Source organism: Entelurus aequoreus, linkage group LG11 (assembly GCF_033978785.1).
Source record: "Entelurus aequoreus isolate RoL-2023_Sb linkage group LG11, RoL_Eaeq_v1.1, whole genome shotgun sequence".
In the NCBI taxonomy this organism is placed as follows: Eukaryota; Metazoa; Chordata; class Actinopteri; order Syngnathiformes; family Syngnathidae; genus Entelurus; species Entelurus aequoreus.
Window position 1 is genome coordinate 49879103 of NC_084741.1, and position 19425 is coordinate 49898527.

Here is a 19425-nt window from a genome sequence, read left to right on the forward strand (position 1 = left end):
TGGTCTGTCAGCTCTGTCAAGGTGCAAAGTGTCCAGCATCACTCCATTGTTTTCCACGGAAATACATGGCTTTTATCCCTAAGAAATGATATTCCCATCGCTGCCACCGGACCTATAACCCGAGGACAGCGTTTTATACGGTTCGTGAAAGGCGAGTGTGCTGCGATCAAATGACTCCTTTTGCTGAGGCTAGCGTCAGACAACCACAATATGTTGATATAGCGCTAGCTCGCGGTTGCCTCGTCGTGTAGCCCAGTTGTTACCTTTATAATGTTCGTGTTTTTTGTGTCCTGTCTAACAATAGTGATGCTTTCTCTACTGCGTGACTTAAGAATGTAAACCAACGTGTTTGTGAGTGGGTGTTTTTTAACATTTGGTGGAAGCTAAATTACGAGGTTAGCATTGAATAAGTTGGATTCATCGATTGTTTACGTACCGATTATAACAGGAAGGTTAGTTTATGATTTTGTTAGGCCGTCTTAATGTTTACACCGGGTTTCAACTTCTTGGGTGAAGCATTGATATCAACGTTGAATATTGTACACAATTTAGTGATGGGTTGATGAGGCGTCATGAAGCGTTTCGACATATTGCAAAACTGTATTGATACTGTGTCACTAAATACGGACATCTGCTGGACATTAAAAATCACTACAGGCAACCTATGGACAGACTCAACTGACACTGATTTTATGACCTAGTATATACAATAGATAGATAGATAGTACTTTATTGATTCCTTCAGGAGAGTTCCCTCAGGAAAATTACAATTCCAGCAGCAGTGTACAAAATTAAGATCGAATTTAAAAAGTAAATAATGGGGGTGTAAATGGAAACAAAATAGAAAAATATTACAATAGAATAATATACATATTATATACATTACCGTTCAAAAGTTTGGGGTCACATTGAAATGTCCTTATTTTTGAAGGAAAAGCACTGTACTTTTCAATGAAGATAACTTTAAACTAGTATTAAGTTTAAAGAAATACACTCTATACAATGCTAATGTGGTAAATGACTATTCTAGCTGCAAATGTCTGGTTTTTGGTGCAATATCTACATAGGTGTGTAGAGGCCCATTTCCAGTGAACTATCACTCCAGTGTTCTAATGGTACAATGTGTTTGCTCATTGGCTCAGAAGGCTAATTGATTATTAGAAAACACTTGTGCAATCATGTTCACACATCTGAAAACAGTTTAGCTCGTTACAGAAGCTACAAAACTGACTTTCCTTTGAGCAGATTGAGTTTCTGGAGCATCACATTTGTGGGGTCAATTAAACACTCAAAATGGCCAGAAAAAGAGAACTTTCATCTGAAACTCGACAGTCTATTCTTGTTCTTAGAAATGAAGGCTATTCCACAAAATTGTTTGGGTGACCCCAAACTTTTGTACGGAAGTGTATACAAAATAATATAAACAAAGTCATTGTATTTCATTTAGGATTATTTCATATCTTCATTTAAATAAAAATATATTTTTATCTTTTCTTAGATACAGTCAATAAATAATGTGAACATGTATCATAACATGGAAATCTAAGAGAACGTGTTGTGAATGAGGATGCTTGTGGACTGGGAATTTTTATTTTTTACACATTTTTATTTAAAAAAAACAGTTTTTCCAACATTTTAGACGATTTCTCTTCTTAGTTATTATTTCTCCGGCTGCAGAAAAGACCCGCTCACAGGGCACAGAGGAGGCGTCAGTGCGACACAGTTCGCGTATTGGTCACGTGACCGAAACAGCTCATGATCGGTCATGTGACTTTCTAAAAGTGGTACGTGCACCGACACAGGGTTTTTCTCTATGAGCTCGACGCATGCGCCTATGCATCGGTGTTGCCGGACCCATCACTAGTATACATTGTTAACAGACTTAAACAGTGGTTCTCAAACCAAGTACCACCTCAGAAAACACTTGGCTCTCCAAGTACCATCATAATGACCAGCATTGAAATGCAGCGTAGTAGGCCTAAGGTTTCATTAAAAACAAGGCAGGGCTGTTATCTAACAAGCATATGTAATATTTTTGGCCACTGTGACATTACACACAGTTTGAACAGTAACACTGTGTTTTAAGGAAAATAAAACACTGCACTTTAATGAACTGATTATTTGGCATACCAATAGATGGAGCCTACTACTGCTCCCACAGTGGAGTATTTTCAGCTGCTCAGTCGCCTTGTGGTTAGAGTGTCCGCCCTGAGATGGGCCGAGTCATACCAAAGACTATAAAAATGGGACCCATTACCTCCCTGCTTGCCACTCAGCATTGGAATTGGGGGTTAAATCACCAAAATGATTCCCGGGCACGGCCACCGCTGCTGCTCACTGCTCTCCTCACCTCTCGGGGTGAGGGTGATGGGTCAAATGCAGAGGATAATCTCACCACAACTCGTGTGTGTGTGTGTGACAATCATTGGTACTTTATATGTAATATTTTTGGGGATTGTGACATTACACACAGTTTGAACAGTAACGCTGTGTTTTAAGGAAAATAAAACACTGTACTTTAATGAAGTGATTATTTGGCATATACTAATAGATGGAGCACGCCTACTACTGCTCCCACATTGGAGTGTTTTAAGTCTCGTCTTAAGACCCACTTTTATTCTCTGGCTTTTAACACTATGTGAGTTGTGTGATCCTCTGTGTTATTAAATTGTTAATTCTATTTATTGTTTTCATTGGTTTTACCCTTTAAAATCGTTTTTAATCATATTATTTTTATATTAGTTTTATATTTTTTTTATTTTGTTTTTATTCAGTCATTGGTTGAGCTAAGGATAGTATTTGAAACTTGTTTTTAATATTTTTGTGCATCACTTTGGAAACATTTTTGTTGTTTAAAATGTGCTACATAAATAAAGTGGATTGGATTGGATACTATTAGTGGTGCATGTACCATAGTTGGAGAGTCACTGGGCTATAGCAGTGGTTCTCAAAGTTTTTCAACACCTCGTAAAACACTTGGCTCTCTAAATATAGTTGTAAACATACTCCATCTCATAAACCTACAATAAAACATTCTTTTCGTCAAAGTTGAATTTTGGGGCATTTTTGCTGCCATATTTGATGCACTTCGCTGTATACAATCATACAATGTTTCGTGAATAGCAGGCTGTCTAACACGCTCCCGCTGCTCAAGTGTACGTCAGAAAATACAAAACGACCCAAAAAAATTTATTAACCTCATTTTGCCAAAATCATCATTAGCTTTTGGACCAACAGTTACGGAGAAATTATGATTTTTGTCTGTGGTGTCTGCTTCTAATATATTTTGTAATCACTGCGCTATATATGTCTGTGCTTTTACTTTTGGTTTTTATCAATATTTTTTTTATAGGTTTTGCTGTGACGAGTCTGCATGGCTTCCTGATTTTATTATCACCATACTTGAATATTGAACTAATGCTGCTTTTTACTGTAATATGTATTAGTTTAGTTTAAATTATTGGTGAACATGCAGAAAAGGTACAATTTTGGACAAAGTTTTGTCAGGCAAAGCGTATTAATTCACTGTTACTGAGAGTGAAATATAACACCTTTCCCATGCGTATGTATGCTTGCGTACCTCACACAAGATACTGTCGTCATTCATTAGCACTCTAGCCTTGCCGGCTAACCTTTACTTTCCCATCATTTTCTTTGATGCGATGCAAATGCTTCCCGCATTTTTGGTGAGTGGAGCATCCACATGCCTCACCACAGGGCATGTTTAAATGGAAAAAAAACTATTCAATTAAAGGAATGTCTAATCAGGAAGTGTAGTGTTGCTTAGCGGTGGCTCTAAATTGGTGTCTAACATGGCGCGCTGTCGTCACGTGAGGCGCTTTAGACCAATTGTTAAGGAGATCGTCTGAAACAGAGTTGTCCATACTCTCCCTATAGACGGCTCTGACTAGTGGTACGCTCACCACAGTTTGAGAATCACTTAGCAACAACCAGACATCTAGTTGTGTGGTTGAACCATTTTCTGCGTTGTGAGTTTTGTATGTAAACATTTTTTTACATCTAAAACCGCATGCAGTCTGTAATGCTGTTGCTGAAGCTTGTGCCAAGTATTTTACATGCAGTGCTTTGGCTCAGCGAGTCGTTGCGTTGTCAAAATGCTGACACTACAAAGCTGTTCAACCTTCTATTAATTTTTGCCTGATTCTAATCAATCAATTTGGCCTCTTTGTAAGTGTGTTTGCAGTCATTCTATAAAGCGTATGCAAATACATTCAGGAAGTGATGAGTAGCATGATTCCTGTTACTGTTTTCTATATGTACAACAGAGGCAAAGTAACGCTCTCACAAGTTATTTCTCCTCCCTGCCAAATGTCTACATTGAAAAATTTCTGCATTGCAATCCCACAGGTTTTTTTGATTTTTAGTCACCCTGTGCAGCCATGGAGGCCCTGGCTGTGGATGATGACATCTGCATCCTGAAATACGAGACAGCCTACACCGCTGCTGGAGAGAGTCCCGTATCAGTATGTGCTGGCGATGAATCTGTAGCTTCTCACTTTGCCCTCGTCACAGCCTACGAGGACATCAAGAAGCGGCTAAGAGAGACTGAACGAGAGAACACATTGCTAAGGAAACGAGTCAAGCAACTGGAGGACAAGGTATGCATGTGAGCCAAAATTGATCATGTGTTCAGCAGTTTAAAACAGTAGGAATGTAAATACATTGTTTGCAAGGTCATGCAAAAACTGGAAAAGTCATGGAATTTTAAAATGCTATTTTCAGGCCTTGGAAAAAAATAATGGAAAATAAGATTTATTTAAAAAGTTTTGGAAAAGTCGTGGAAATACTGTATATCTAAAGTTGCATTAATCCAAACAAAGTTGATGTGTCCTAATGAAATATAAATTCCTACGGGCCGTTATGATATTTCGGTTGTGTGAATATTCCGTTTAGTCTGTGTGGGTATGTGGCATGGAAGCGCTTACTTACTGCAGGCACATCCACTAACTAGTTACTTTTGATAGCGTAGTGACGATGCTAAATGTAAAACATTTGACATTTCGAATATGGGCAAGGCAGCCACGTGAAGGGGGTTAAAAGCATGAAACTCTAGCCGCAGTTTACCAGCAGCATAAAACCCACAGTTGAATTTATGAACGCTGATGCTGTGAGGACAGCGAGCAGCACTACTACAGTTTCCACAGCAACAAAGCAGACAACTTTGGACGCTTCTGCAAGAAATTTAAGTCCTCAAAGTCGAGATACTGTTGGCACTTGAAATGCAAGAATTAATTCTACTCATTCAAGTCGAGGACACAAGCCTTATTTTTGTCGCTGTGTTCCCCGACAGCCAGATTGCAGGGAAATATACTTGTGTTGAGAACAAGTGGGCTTGCTCTGCAGTTTAAAAAACCCTTACTGTCACTAGTGTCCCAACAAATGGCATATGTAGTGCTGTTTGACAAAAACCAAAACTTCTGTTTGTCCACCAATTGTATTCATACATGAGGCTGTGGGATGGAGCAGAAGTAAAGACTAAATATATTGGAAGTGAAATATGAGAAGATGTCATGGAAAGTCAGTGATGAAAAAGTGTAAGAACCATGTAAATAGGATTTGGTGGAAGGAAAACAATATCTGCACTCATCATCTTTTCTCTGTGTACCCTTATGTTACTGTTCTAGCTCTTTCGGCCTGAGGCACCGCCATCAGAGGGTCCCCAATATGTAAACAAGGCCTTCAGCGCATATCGAGGTATCTATATTGAAAAGGAGGACCTGCAGATGGAGCTTAACAAACTGGTGGGTTGTAGCAATGAAAGGAATCTTTCTCACACTTATTTTTAATGTGCTGCAAATAGTTATTTATTTACTGTATTTATATTTTCTGGGGCGTATCAGCTATTTAATAGAGGAAGTTTCTCTAAGAGAAAAATCATAACTGGTTTGTATGAAGCTTTGTTTTGTTCTGCTCAAACTGTTTAACTAGTAAAAATTAATTATAAGACGACAGCTGGCCTTTTTTTTCCCTACCAACTAGAATTTATACAGTATATGTGTTTATATGTTTTGTGTTTATATATTTGGCTATATGCAGACAGACTCAGAGCTTTTGTCTACAGCATGCTCTTTAACTAAATAATCAATTAAAACGATAGTGTTTATAATGTATGTAATCATAATATATAATAATAACAATGCAAGTGACCATTTAAAAGGATATAAACTTTTTTTTCTCTTTACTGTAGAATTGTTTACCATTGTACAGTAATTGGAAGGTAAATAACTATATCCTAAGTAAATAAACAAAAAATAAAATTGACTAATTTTAGTAAGCAATCATTTTACCCAAGTACATATTGAACGGAATGCATTTTTTTCCACAGTTAGAAAATTGAGGTCGGACGTTGTCTTTTTGTTTATTGCTATAACGTGATCATGACGGCATTTTGCTTGTTCGTCCGTGTTGATGGGGTCAAATCGCCCATCCGATTTGAAGCTAAAATATTCCCACAACTGGGTAATTTGGCTTTACAATCTTAATGTTTTCCTCTTTAATTGGTGTTATTTTACCGCACTTCTCACTGGCAAGTCACAAGGCTCTCTGTACTATGTGTTGGCGGCGCCGCCCAGCTCTAGTCTTCGCCAAGACAAAGATTATGAATGACTTAAAAGATGGGACACTCTGTTCAGTTAATTCTACTGATATATAGATGCGCTTGGGTGCAAAGTAAGACGCCTTTCTTGCTATTTGAAGCTAGAGACAAACAAATGGAGGCTCAACAGTTCTGATTGGCGAATATTGCTGACAGTCTAAATGCCGGTGACGGCAGAGAAAAAAACTAAACAAAAACTAAGCCTCTTGCGGTTATTTTCCTCAATGTCGATTCAATTTCGACTAATCGTGCAGCCTTAATGTAAACCCACTCCCAAGGTAAATCTGAAATGACACCTGCAAGTCGGCAACCTCATCTGGGACCTAGACCATGTTTGCTGCATTACTATGAGTGCACCCTCTCCTTTCCCTTTGTGTTCATTGTCTCCCCACTTTGGCCACCAGAAAAAAGAGAAGAGTGAGAGTGAGCGGCTGCTGACAGAGCAGCTCCAAAGCAAAGAGCTAGAGTTGCTTCAGCTGAGGACAGAGATGGAGACCAGCCAAGGTTTGTTGAGCAAAGTCAAAACATTCAGACTTTGACCATGTGTTCAATCCAGTTACATAATAGTGGTACATCTAAAAAAAATTTAAGGAAAAAAATAGATATGTTAAAATTCTTAATGCACGGGTAGTACATACGTTTTTTTATTAAACGGAAAAAAACATTGCTCATAACTCTAAGCCTTTGTAAACATAGTAGCGAATGAGCTGGAGATTGTTTTCAATGCTTAGGTTGGTACGATACACAATTCCTTTCGCAGTGTACTTTTTATCCTTCTTATATAATTGACTTGTAATTATTGTCGCTTTAGCAATATAGTCAGAAATGTATGCAGTCATGTTTCTTTTTGTGTACATCAATCAATCAAAGTTTATCTATATAGCCCTTATATACAAGTGTCTCAAAGGGCTGCAAATGAAACATGTCTTGTTTAATTTCAGGTTATATAGGTGTCATATATTTTGTCTTTGCAATTATTGGTACGTTTCTGTGATGTCAACACAAAAACGCAAAGAAAACAGACAAGAGAGTCCTGCATGATACACATAATTGGCCTTATCTACTAAGATCCAAATACCACAGGCTAAACTACGTCTGCAAACTATAAAATTGTTTCTACTATTAGTGGGCGTGTTGCAAAGGGATGGGAATTGATAAGATTTGTAAAACTCAGATCCCACATTCTATTCTGATTAGCGGTCCGGTTCTTTATCGATTCTCATTTGGATAAAAGGATGGCAAACAAGTTGATTAGCATCAACTTTGTTTAGTTTAGAAAAACATGAGTATACAAACACAAGAGTTACGTCTTAAGAGACCCACAGTCTCAATGGGGTGCCAGAATACATTTTTATTTTGAAATAACTTGCTTGTAAATTGTTGTATGTCTGTGTTGGCCCTGCGATGAGGAGGCGACTTCTCCAGGGTGTACCCTGAGTGTAACCCAGCTGGGATAGTATACAGTATATATTGCAGCCCTAACTGGGACACAGCTGTGGTAAAGATTGGCTGGGCTCGGCAGCTCATCAGCCAATCAGCGATCAGGTAAAAAAGGCAAATATCGACCCATGATTGTGATAACTCTATTGTAAATATCTATGAAGACAAACACATTAAATGGATTGCGCTCTTTATTCTGTTAACTTGAGAGACGCAGACCTCCGCGCACAGGTTGAGTAGATCAGCTTTGTGTGTGCTATCAAGTTTAAATGTGTTTTAGTACACGCAAACTTTTAGCAGCTCAGGCCCAACATCATGATGTTTTTTGCACAACTGTTCCTGAACATTTTGGTTATTGTTTTAATTGTACACACTTAGAGGGTGCTCACTAAATGTGTACTAACATCGCCTCTTGAAAAAGTTAATTAGTTCAGCCTGCACCGGTTATTTACACTAAACAAAAATATAAACGCAACACTTTTGTTTTTGCTCCCATTTTTCATGAGTTGATCTCAAAGATCTGAAACTTTTACTATATACACAAAAAACCTATTCCTCTCAAATATTGTTCACAAATCTGTATAAATATGTTTTAGTGAGCACTTCTTCTTTGCCAAGATAATGCATCACCATTTTATTGATGGCATTTTGAATGCACAGATACACACCGTGACGAGATCCTGAGGCCCATTGTTGTGCCATTCACCCGAAGCCATCGCCTCATGTTGCAGCATGATAATGCACGGTCCCATGTTGCAAGGATCTGTACACAATTCAAACATCCTAGTTCTTGCATGGCCAGCATTCTCACCGGACTTGTCACCCATTGAGCATATTTGGAATGCTGTGGATCAGCGTATACAACAGCGTGTTCCAGTTCCTGCCAATATCCAGTAACTTCGCACAGCCATTGAAGAGTGGACCAACATTCCACAGGCCACAATTAACAACCTGATCAACTCAATGCAATGGAGATGTGTTGCACTGCGTGAGACAAATGGTGGTCACACCAAATACTGACTGCCCAATAAAGCAAAATTGCACATTTCAGAGTTGCCTTTTAATGTGTGCAGCATAAGGCACACCTGTGCAATAATCATGCTGTTTAATTAGCATTTGATATGCCACACCTGTGAGGTGGGATGGATTATCAAAGAAGAAGTGTTCACTAACAGATTTAGACAGATTTGTGAACAAAGTTTGAGAGGAATAGGTATTTTGTGTATACAGTAAACAAACATTTCTTTGAGTGCAACTCATGAAAAATGGGAGCAAAAACAAAAGTGTTGTGTTTATATTTTTGTTTAGTATAATTGTGATTGAATACACTTCACAAGTACTCTAAATTGACCAATATTTGTGCAGTGATGAAGAGTCTGAACAGCCCTCAAGACTACTGGCAAGTGAACTGTGCCACTGCCGAACACAAGATCTACAAACTTCAGGAGGAGCTGGAGAAGCTCACACTGGAAAATAGCAGACATTTGGAGAGGAGTGGGGTAAGTGTGGGCTGGGCCTCAACTAAATAAAAGCACATTTGGAGAGCTGGGCTGCAATTGATGTATATCACAGAGTAAAGTGGAGTAAAGGTTTTCAATATGTTCAAATGTTCTATATAAATACCCTTACGACTCTGTTACAGGAGGAACTACGTGGCCTCAATGGACCAAACATGGAACAGATATGTGATGAGTTCAGGTCCAGGTATAGTGTTTTAAGTAAAATCACTGTTTTTATTAGCAAACATTGGTCTTTTTTTTTATTGTTATGCAGTGTTTCTTTAACGACTCCCTTTCAAACACTTTTGCTCTTTCTATACCAGGGCTGTCACACTCAATCGAACACGGGGCCAAATTCAAAGGACACTTTAGATTGCACGCCAAACAGGATTAATTGACTCAACCTGCCGTTCACGCATGTGCATGCATCGTTTAACATGCACAGGCAATTAACAAAACATTCATGTTGTTTCCCGGACTTTGTATTTGTGCGCAGATTTTAAAGATACAGAGGTGTTATGTGATACTTTTTTAACAATAGTGTGGAGGAAATGTGAGTTTTTGAAAATATCTGCGTTTCTGTTCTTTGGTTACTGCTTGAAGAGTTCTATTTCCTGACAGTCTGAGAGTCCGTAAATGCGTCCAGACTGGTGAGCAGACTGTGCGCGGGGAAAACAGAGAGGGAGGTACCATGGAAGATCACCGCTTTTTGTGAACGCTGGGATGGGTGTGGATGTAGTTTCTGTGTGATTGCTCGTTTTTAATAATGTTGATCGACTATTTCACCGTCATTCTTTCAACACGCAGGCAAAATCTAAGATATTTTACACACACGCAAAAACAGCAAAATCCGGGAGGTTTGTAACTTCAATCAAAGTATTTTTTTCCCCTCAGAATCCTGCAGGCTTGGCAAGTCTGAGCATGCGTTTCCCAGCATGGCTTGTTGCTTTTACAATTATCACTTTTGAAATGTGTTATTTTGTACGAACAGGATTTAATAGTTAAAGTGGTGTCCTTTTTAGTCGTGTACAATTAAATTATTGCTATTTTTGCTAGTAATGTGACACCCTTAGTAAGAATGGACACCCTATTAATACCACTGTGACCTGTTGTGTTGTTTGTATTACATAAGTTGTATGTATGGTAATATTGTTCGGGTAAGATAGGGGTATTATTTGCTGAAATTCGCCATGCGTGCCAGATGCACATTGCTTTTCGTTGTTTTGAATAAACTGTTACTGGTTAGGGTTTTGCCTCGACTGATCTAGTGCAGCACATGCTGCAGTTTCCCTCTGTAGCCACTAGAGGAGGGTACAGCTTAATAAAAGAAAATGGCCATATCAGAAAAATGATATTAAGATGGCGTCACCTTAAGTTGACATGTCCTCATCACCAGCTGTAGCCTTAGTGTTTTTTTGCATTATAGCAACTTATACAAGCATAAATTTGTGGCAACTGGAATTCCCCTTCACCTTTTTTTTACATAAGCTCTTGTAAATTGCTGTTACTGTAATTTATAAATGCATTTCTATTTGTGCCGTTTCACATGTCAGCACTTCTCATTTGGTGTTAGGTTTTATTAATCAGAAAAGACTTCCCCCCGCCCCCCTCACACGTTTTGTCTTTAGTCTTAGTGCTAAAACATGCTGGTGTTAGGGCAATATGAAATTTGCATTTTTATGTCAGGTGTGGAAAGGACAGCTTTTGGGTGTTGCAGGTCTCATAATGTACTATATTTTCTGATAACTGCTTGGAATGCAGATTAGAATGTGCAGTGTGATGTCGAGTATTCAATTTATTACTTGGATTTGTTGTGTGTTTAAATGAATTGTTAATACACAGGAACAGTGAAACTTCTATTGTAACCTGCTATGTCAGTGGCCTAAAATTTCTCTCACTTAATTAGATCCTGAACAACACCATACGGTCTCCTAATGTAATATTAACCATATTAATTCATACTCAGCACACACCTATTGTTACAATCGGAATGCCCAGATGTTTTGAAAAGCCTCTTCCATTAGACACCTGTATGGTTTTCTAATGAGGACAAAATACACATTTTTCGATTAAATTAGTGTTTTTCTTGAGAACGCTTCCACTTGGTAATTACAAAAGAAGCTAACAAATTTAAAAAATTGGTAAAACATTTTTATTTATTTTTTTAAATACGTCTTCAGCTTTTACTTGCATGCAACCGATTCCAGCAGTGTGCAGCAATATAACGCGGCTAGACTGTAAATCTACTGTAAAACTGTAATTTTCTGTGCATCAGCAGAGAGAGGAGCATGCAGCAGGCATACGAGGCTTTGTGCTCAGAGTTCACCGGTCTCCATTCAGGGCTGAAACACCAAACAGGCCTGATTCGGAAGCTGAGACCATTAATCAGTGAGACAAGACAAGGTGAGGAGTACATGCACACGCATGTGCGCGCACACACACACACACACACACACACATAAGGTTGGGATGTATTTTTTTGCAGACATTTTCCCTACTCCTGTACTGCTTTTTAACATTTCCTTGCTGCTATATCCAGAGCTTAGATGTGTCCCCAGTATTTATTTTGCAGCGCACATGGATCCTTAAATTCACTTCATGGTTAAAAAACTAGCAATTCTGGTTTTGCATTCGCGACCATACCTATTAACAATTGCATTTTAAAATATGTAAATTTATAGGATTTTCATTTTCGTCACAAATTGTTGTTAAATCACTACAATAAAAAAATAAAATAGTAATGTATGGCCTGGACTTGAACTCATGTCCTTTGCCTCAAAGGAGCTCGTCACTAACCACTACTACCATCCACCCGGACACACTTTCCTTGCTGTTAATGTATTTAATTCAGTGTAAGGTTGCCTACTGAGGAAATATTGTGAAAATTAAATTAAAAACAATTCTGGGCTCCTTCACGGAGCTTATAGTTGAGACATTTTTCTAGCCGGCTCATGCCATTACCCCCTCAATGTTTCAGAAAGTATGAGGAAATGTGAGCAACTACCTGTTCTTCTTCATATCAGTGTTACTTTTGACATCTGTTTTTAATTTAGTTATAGTCTTTTGACAAAAATTTATTTTAGTTCTAATTTTGTTTAATGTAGTTTTTGTCGACAAAATTCCTCAACATTTGATCGACTAAAATGACAGTAAATTGTGTCGACTAAAATATAAAGTATAGTGCACAACACATCTTTGAGGTTGCCTTGAAAGCACTTTTTTGAATTATTATTATTGCAGAGCATCTCAAAAACAACATTTACAACAAGACCTGCACTCCATGAATATTTCAGTAAGTACATTCCACACTAACTTTATTGTGTGTTATTGTTTTAGCTGAAATTTAGCATTTCTTTCCAAATGTTGAATAATACATGACTGAAATGGTCACTTAAAAGAACAAACTGTAGATTGGCGGGCAGGCTCACCTATGCGTGCAAGGAAAGAAAAGTAAAAGAAAGTGAAAAGTTGGTTACATAGTTTCCAATCCCAAAGAGTAGAATAACATTGAAAAAATCTGAAATTTTACAGTGTCTCTGTGACATGGCGACTGTGTGGCATCAGATATGAGCATCCCCACACAAAACTAATGTAGCTAACATCAGAGCAAAAGTTACAGCTGCTTCGCCTCAATGTTTCTTCTAAAGAAGTACAACGTTGTCTCCCGCTGCTTCTCGTTGTCGATTGATAAAAGGGTGTGAGAAGCTTTTGGCTATTATCAAAGTACTCCCAACAGTTTGATAAAAGACGCGATATTACAGCTGGCTTTCTCTCCTCCCTCTGTGATGAAATATTCTGCTCTCAGAGAGATTGCCTTTCTGTCTATTCCCTTGGTGTGTCAGAAGAGGAGACCAGGAGGTGAAAATTAGAACGAAATACGGAAAGAAAATAAACCTCCGCCTATTTATTCCACTGAACATGAAGACATAATCCTATAACATTGATGGAGAGGAATGGGGAAAGCAGGACTGGCAAACAAAAGGCATTCTAAATGGAGAGGAGGTTATTCCTCTGTTGGAATCTGTAAGATGATCATGGATGGACATTGTGTGGAAGAAAACATTCTTACACCACAATGTCGTTTTTTCCATTTAAGTCAAAACACACAATAATGATCATAGTCTCTGTTGTCACATATACATATACAGTCGTGGTCAAAAGTTTAAATACACTTGTAAAGAACATAATGTCATGGCTGTGTCTTGAGTTTCCAATCATTTCTACAACTCTTATTTTTTGTGATAGAGTGATTGGAGCACATACTTGTTTGTCACAAAAAAAATTCATAAAGTTTGGATCTTTTATGAATTTATTATGGGTCTAATGAAAATGTGACCAAATATGTTGGGTCAAAAGTATACATACAGCAATGTTAATATTTGGTTACATGTCCCTTGGCAAGTTTCACTGCAATAAGGCACTTCTGGTAGCCATCCACAAGCTTCTGGTTGAATTTTTGACCACTCCTCTTGACAAAATTGGTGCAGTTCAGCTAAATTTGTTGGTTTGCTGACATGGACTTGTTTCTTCAGCATTGTCCACGTGTTCTCAATAGAGTTTAAGTCAGGACTTTGGGAAGGCCATTCTAAAACCTTAATTCTATCCTGATTTAGCCATTCCTTTACCACTTTTGACGTGTGTTTAGGGTCATTGTCCTGTTGGAACACCCAACTGCGCCCAAGACCCAACCTCCGGGCTGATGATTTTAGGTTGTCCTGAAAAATTTGGAGGTAATCCTCCTTTTTCATTGTCCCATTTACTTTCTGTAAAGCACCAGTTCCATTGGTAGCAAAACAGGCCCAGATAATAATACTACCACCACCATGCTTGACGGTAGGTCTAGTGCTCCTGGGATTAAAGGCCTCACCTTTTCTCCTCCAAATGTAGTGCTGGGTATTGTGGCCTAACAGCTCCATTTTAGTTTCATTTGACCACAGAACTTTCCTCCAGAAGGTCTTATCTTTGTCCATGTGATCAGCAGCAAACTTTAGACGAGCCTTAAGGTGTCGCTTCTGGAGCGAGGGCTTCCTTCTTGCATGGTAGCCTCTCAGTCCATGGCGATACAAAACACGCTTGACTGTGGACACTGACACCTGTGTTCCAGCAGCTTCCAATTCATTGCAGACCTGCTTTTTGGTGGTTCTCGGTTGACTCTCGATCATCCTGACCAATTTTCTCTCAGCAGCAGGTGATAGCTTGCCTTTTTTTCCAGATCGTGGCAGTGACAAAACTGTGCCATGCACTCTAGATTTACGAATCATCTGCACAGCTGCTCTTGGGACCTTAAGCTGCTTTGAAATGGCTCCAAGTGACTTTCCTGACTTCAAGTCAATGATTAGTTTTTTCAGATCTATGCGGAGTTCCTTTGACTTCCCATTGTCGCGTTTGTAACCGAGTCTAATGACTGCATCACATGAGCCCTATTTAAATGGGCTCAGGGAAGTCAACAGGTGTCGTCAATCATAATCACTCACATGAAGTAAAGAGGCCATGCCATGAAGCTAATTTGATTTGATTTAACTTTTCTACCTCACCGCTTATCAACTATGTCGTCGGTACGGGCTACAAAAGCGGACGACGCGCAAATTTTTAGGATTTATGAAGATCCCAAATATAGATCAGCAGGTAAGAAAAGTTGCTTTTGCATAATATTGCAAAACAAAATGCCAGATAATGTCTTACCTTATACACACACACACCATAATAATACGTGTATATTTAATGTGCTGACAGTCCACCAAGCGGTGCGGCTTCATAGGTTACCAAATTAGTACTAAAACATTTTGATTGTTTTTTTTGAGCGCCTTCTATATTTTCAGTGGAACATATGAAATGTTGGTGTTGTTTACTTGCATCATACCTCTTACCACATATCTCTTATGTTTGACTGTCATCTACTGGTCACACTTATCTTTACACCATGTACCAAAAAAAATTGCTTCGAGGTCGGTGAGCAAAACCAGAATTATTCTGTACATTAGGCGCACTGTCGAGTTTTGAGGAAAAAAAAGGATTTTAAGTGTGCCTTTTAGTCCGGAAAATACGGTAATACAGGAGTACCTCTACTTACAAGTGTAATTGCTTCTCAAAACACTTGTATCTGAAATCAACATCTCCCATTGAAATTAACTGAAATTATTCATAACAGCATTCATGTATAATGATTTTTTTAAAGTACCTTTTAAATAATATTGTATGAAAAAACAATACAATAGAATGTAGTACAAACAACTACAGTATTTTCATGCACAAATGTCTGCCGATTAGATATTTTAACATTCTTGGCTGGCGTTAGACTCATTCTGGTGCAGACTGGCAGTGATATGCTCGATTTTCTTCGCCTAGTCAGCTACAAGCACGGGCATGTTTTTGATTATTTATTTTTTTCTCATTGAATGTCGTCAGCTTTCTCTTAGTACTGTCCTTCACACGTTCTTCCTTCCCATGGTTGGAAGACAAAGTCATGTCGATCTCCAGCTATAAGTCAATGCTTGCGAGTAAGACCAGATGTTTTGGTCGGATTTTACGGGGGTTCTGTAACATTTTTTACACCAACTTGTGGTGAGAATGCTTGTAACGCACAATTTTGGTTGTAATTTAAAGCATTATTTTATTATTAGCCAAAGTTGAGGTACCACTGCACAGTAAATTAACAAAGTGATGATTTATTTTTTTTCACCTTCTATTCCAGTTCCAATTCAGTGTCTGGAAGACGTGGAGACGAACCACCATCCAGTCCTCCGGGCTCCAGTACATCGACCCCCTAGCGCTCCACCACTGCCCTCTTGTTCTGGGCGTCCTTGTCCCCCTACTGGTGGTCCAAGCAGCACTCTGCCACCGGACAGTTTGAGGGACGACTGCTGGTACAACGGTCCGTGGCCAACACACGGAGAAGCTTTGATCGGGAACGAGACCTCTTCTGTTGTTTTGCCCCCGCCTCCTCTTAACCAGGCATCCATAGATGACAGCTCGAGGTCCTTCCCGAGCCCGCCCAAACCGAGCGATGCCCTTTTCTGGGAGGGACACTCTGCTGCCTCAAATTCATCTTCCTCAATTGGAAACTTAAGTCCTCGGAGTCCTCCTAATACAGAGTGGGTCAAGCCCTTTTGAGGGAGACCCTCATGGAGTGACTTTCTAAGCCTGCCACATTGCTACCACCTATCTGCCTTAAATTGATAAGACCACTCCCTGCTGGGCTGGCCTGGAACTAGGTGAAGGCCAGAAGAGGCCTTTATGTGGCGAAGACTGAATATATCTAACAACGCCGCACTGATGACCATATCTAACCATGCAAAGACTGTTTATGAAGGACCATTCGAGGACCCCAGTTGTGTGTCCTTTTTTTGCAGCATTTTACTTGTGTGTGTGCATCAAATTGTGCCTGTGTCTGCAGAGCATTGCGTGGTCCTCATTTCTGGCCTCTCTTATGCTTGCATCACATCATTCGGAATCTGATTATTTTCTTTATTGTTCCCTGTTTTCAATCAAGTACAAACTATAGAATCGTTTGCCTCACCATGTAAGGAGGTTTTTTAGGAACGAGGCCTTGGTGTTTGATGTGTATCTGTGTCGTGATGGAGAGATTTAGTCCAAAACAGCAAATGAAACATACCTAGTTTAGTGATTTAATATTCACTTATAGTCACTTTGTGTCGTTAATATGAAGGCCTTGTTCCCCAGATCTGATTCGCCATACATTTTTACATCAGATCAGTGTTGTCATCACACAAACAACACTAACGTCATGAAGACTTGGGAGTACTGCTCAAACCTCAGCTATTCGTATGAGTCAAAAATAAAGCCACACCAGACAGACTTTGTGACTGACAAGTTGCGCACCATAAATTGTCATAAAATGTATGCATGTTTTGTTTTCCACTGCTCATAGTTTGGTGTGTTTATTGTGCATCACTATTTGCGTGCGATACTTCCAACCCATGCATGTAAAACAGAAATGCTGATGCGTGACAAAGAGCTTTGAGATCCGATTTGATCAACAAGGTTTGAATTGCCGGCTACATTAACAAGGCTTAAACACATTTTAAACTAAAAAACAGGATTCCAGCCACATCTTCACCACTTCACCAACAAGTTGATAACCAAAATTCTCATGTCTCTTTAACTTTCCTTGTGTTTACATATTAGTGGCAGTACTACTGACAGATGCCTATCTTTTTTTGGGGAGGTTGGCGGGGGTACAATAGGGAGCTTGTGACTCAGTGTAATTAAAACATGTACTGTGCTGATGTAAATCAAATCAATGTGTTCTGCATTATGAGGGACGTTTGTCCTATTTTTTACGTGTCAGATGAATTGATCAAGTGAAGGAACAATGTATTTAGATGTGTAAGTCAAATGTACATGATGGCCGTAAGCACCCTGCCAAATGCAGTTTTGCACTCCAAACTATGAGTAATCTTTCCTTGTTTATTTTAATGTCTGTTGAATATGAGAGACAATATTAACCTGGAGAAACGTGAGCTGGGTGCTAAGAAAAGAAACTGTGTACAAAAGGACATTCATTTACTTTCATGACCACTCTTCTCTTTTTTCCTCTAATAAGCATTTCATTTTACTTTACAGCAGCAGTTTCTTACTCCTGTAAACGATTTGCAAACCAAAATGCAATGTACAGTAGATATCTATTTTAGATTTACTGCACTTGTAAATATGACAACTAAAGAAATGAAAAGACCAATGTGTAAAGTTTTGGGTTTTTTTCCATGCACGTGGTTCAGTTTGAGATTAAAACCCTGCAGAAATAATTGTATTTCCCAAAAAATAACAGCTAATCAATACCGGCACAAAGCATGTGTTGCTTATTTGTTAAGAAAAAAAAGTAAACATCTTCAGACAGTTTCCTTATAAAAAGGCAGATTATTCTTCACAATGTTACTAGATTTGTTCCCATATTAAAATAAGCATACATTATAGTGCTGCTCAAACACTAAATATAGATATACAGTATGAAAAATACATTTCTAATGTACTCTACTCTGACAAGTATACTAACATCTTTAAAATAAAAAACACCATTAATTATATTGCATGCATAATTTACAAAAATGATTGTGTGACATTGGACCTGAACATTTTAATTATAATTACATAACCATTTGGGAAATAAGACAATAGATGTGTGTCACTTTTAATGACATGAAACATGATCAGTATACTTTTCTGTGTCTTTTCTTTTTTTAAAACACGTAATTGATATTTAGTCAAATGTTTTTATCTACAACAATTGTAGGTCAATGTTTTGCAAAGATGATGTAGACATACATTGTTTGTTTGATGAAATACAATTCTTGCCTACGTGGGTTCCTGTGACACATGTCAGCCCTCAAACAGAAACACTGCAACAAAACTGAGGTATTTACATACTGGTTGGGAGTTTTTGTTTCCTATTCTTAGCAGGGATCCCCGTCCTCTCAAACTCTGTTCTTTCCTGGATGTATTCCTGCTTACATATCTCATAAAAGGCCGGGTCCTTGTAGCTGGTGAAGGACAAAAAGGCAAGGGAAATAAAACAATCTTACTGGAATATACTTGATCATGTGACAAGATTAATGTATGGCTGTGCTACTGAGACTTAAAGAGAAGTGTAACAACACAAAATGTAACAGCACAAGGGTGCTGGTACTGTGTGAGAAGAAAACTGCTAAGTACTCACTGTTGTGTCAGACAGTCCTTCAAGGCGGCGTTCTCCTCTCGGCACTTCACCACCATCAAGAAACCCGTCTCTTTGCAGCAGTGGTTGAAAGCTGGAGAGAAGAAGAGGTGTAGGAGTGAGATATTAGATGGAAGCAGATATTTAGTTTATTTGCAAAAAATGCAAAAATTTGTAAAGTGAGCACAGCAAAGACTCAA

At 38.6% G+C, this 19425-nt stretch overlaps 2 protein-coding genes across 4 annotated transcripts in view; one reads left to right on the forward strand and one right to left on the reverse strand.

Annotated features, from left to right (window-relative positions):
* Nucleotides 1–17436, forward strand: azi2 (5-azacytidine induced 2). Of its 3 annotated transcripts, none has more exons than XM_062063474.1 (8): nt 1–151; nt 4369–4619; nt 5646–5762; nt 7021–7120; nt 9422–9555; nt 9699–9760; nt 11831–11958; nt 16247–17436. In XM_062063474.1, the coding sequence occupies exons 2-8, from the start codon at nt 4401–4403 to the stop codon at nt 16663–16665; spliced, it is 1179 nt and encodes a 392-aa protein (XP_061919458.1). In that variant the 5' UTR covers nt 1–151; nt 4369–4400; the 3' UTR covers nt 16666–17436. The 3 variants fall into 3 exon arrangements, with proteins under 3 accessions (XP_061919458.1, XP_061919457.1, XP_061919459.1); XM_062063473.1 differs by having other exon boundaries at nt 1–140; XM_062063475.1 differs by having other exon boundaries at nt 1–140; nt 11834–11958.
* cmc1 (C-x(9)-C motif containing 1) overlaps nt 17426–19425 on the reverse strand; it is an 11772-nt gene continuing 9772 nt past the window's right edge. The window contains exons 3-4 of the mRNA XM_062063476.1: nt 19229–19319; nt 17426–19052 (exon numbers count right to left, since the gene is read on the reverse strand). Coding sequence (XP_061919460.1) covers nt 18932–19052; nt 19229–19319 — 212 coding nt within the window. The 3' untranslated portion in view covers nt 17426–18931. The remainder of the gene's footprint in view (nt 19053–19228; nt 19320–19425) is intronic.

What these genes read in the sequence shown, in the direction of transcription:
- azi2 (XM_062063474.1), top strand. Translation starts at nt 4,401, where the DNA reads ATGGAGGCCCTGGCTGTGGATGATGACATCTGCATCCTGAAATACGAG. An exon ending in GACATTTGGAGAGGAGTGGG is followed by an intron (nt 9,556 to 9,698) that starts GTAAGTGTGGGC and finishes ACTCTGTTACAG; the next exon opens with GAGGAACTACGTGGCCTCAA. An exon ending in AATCAGTGAGACAAGACAAG is followed by an intron (nt 11,959 to 16,246) that starts GTGAGGAGTACA and finishes CTTCTATTCCAG; the next exon opens with TTCCAATTCAGTGTCTGGAA.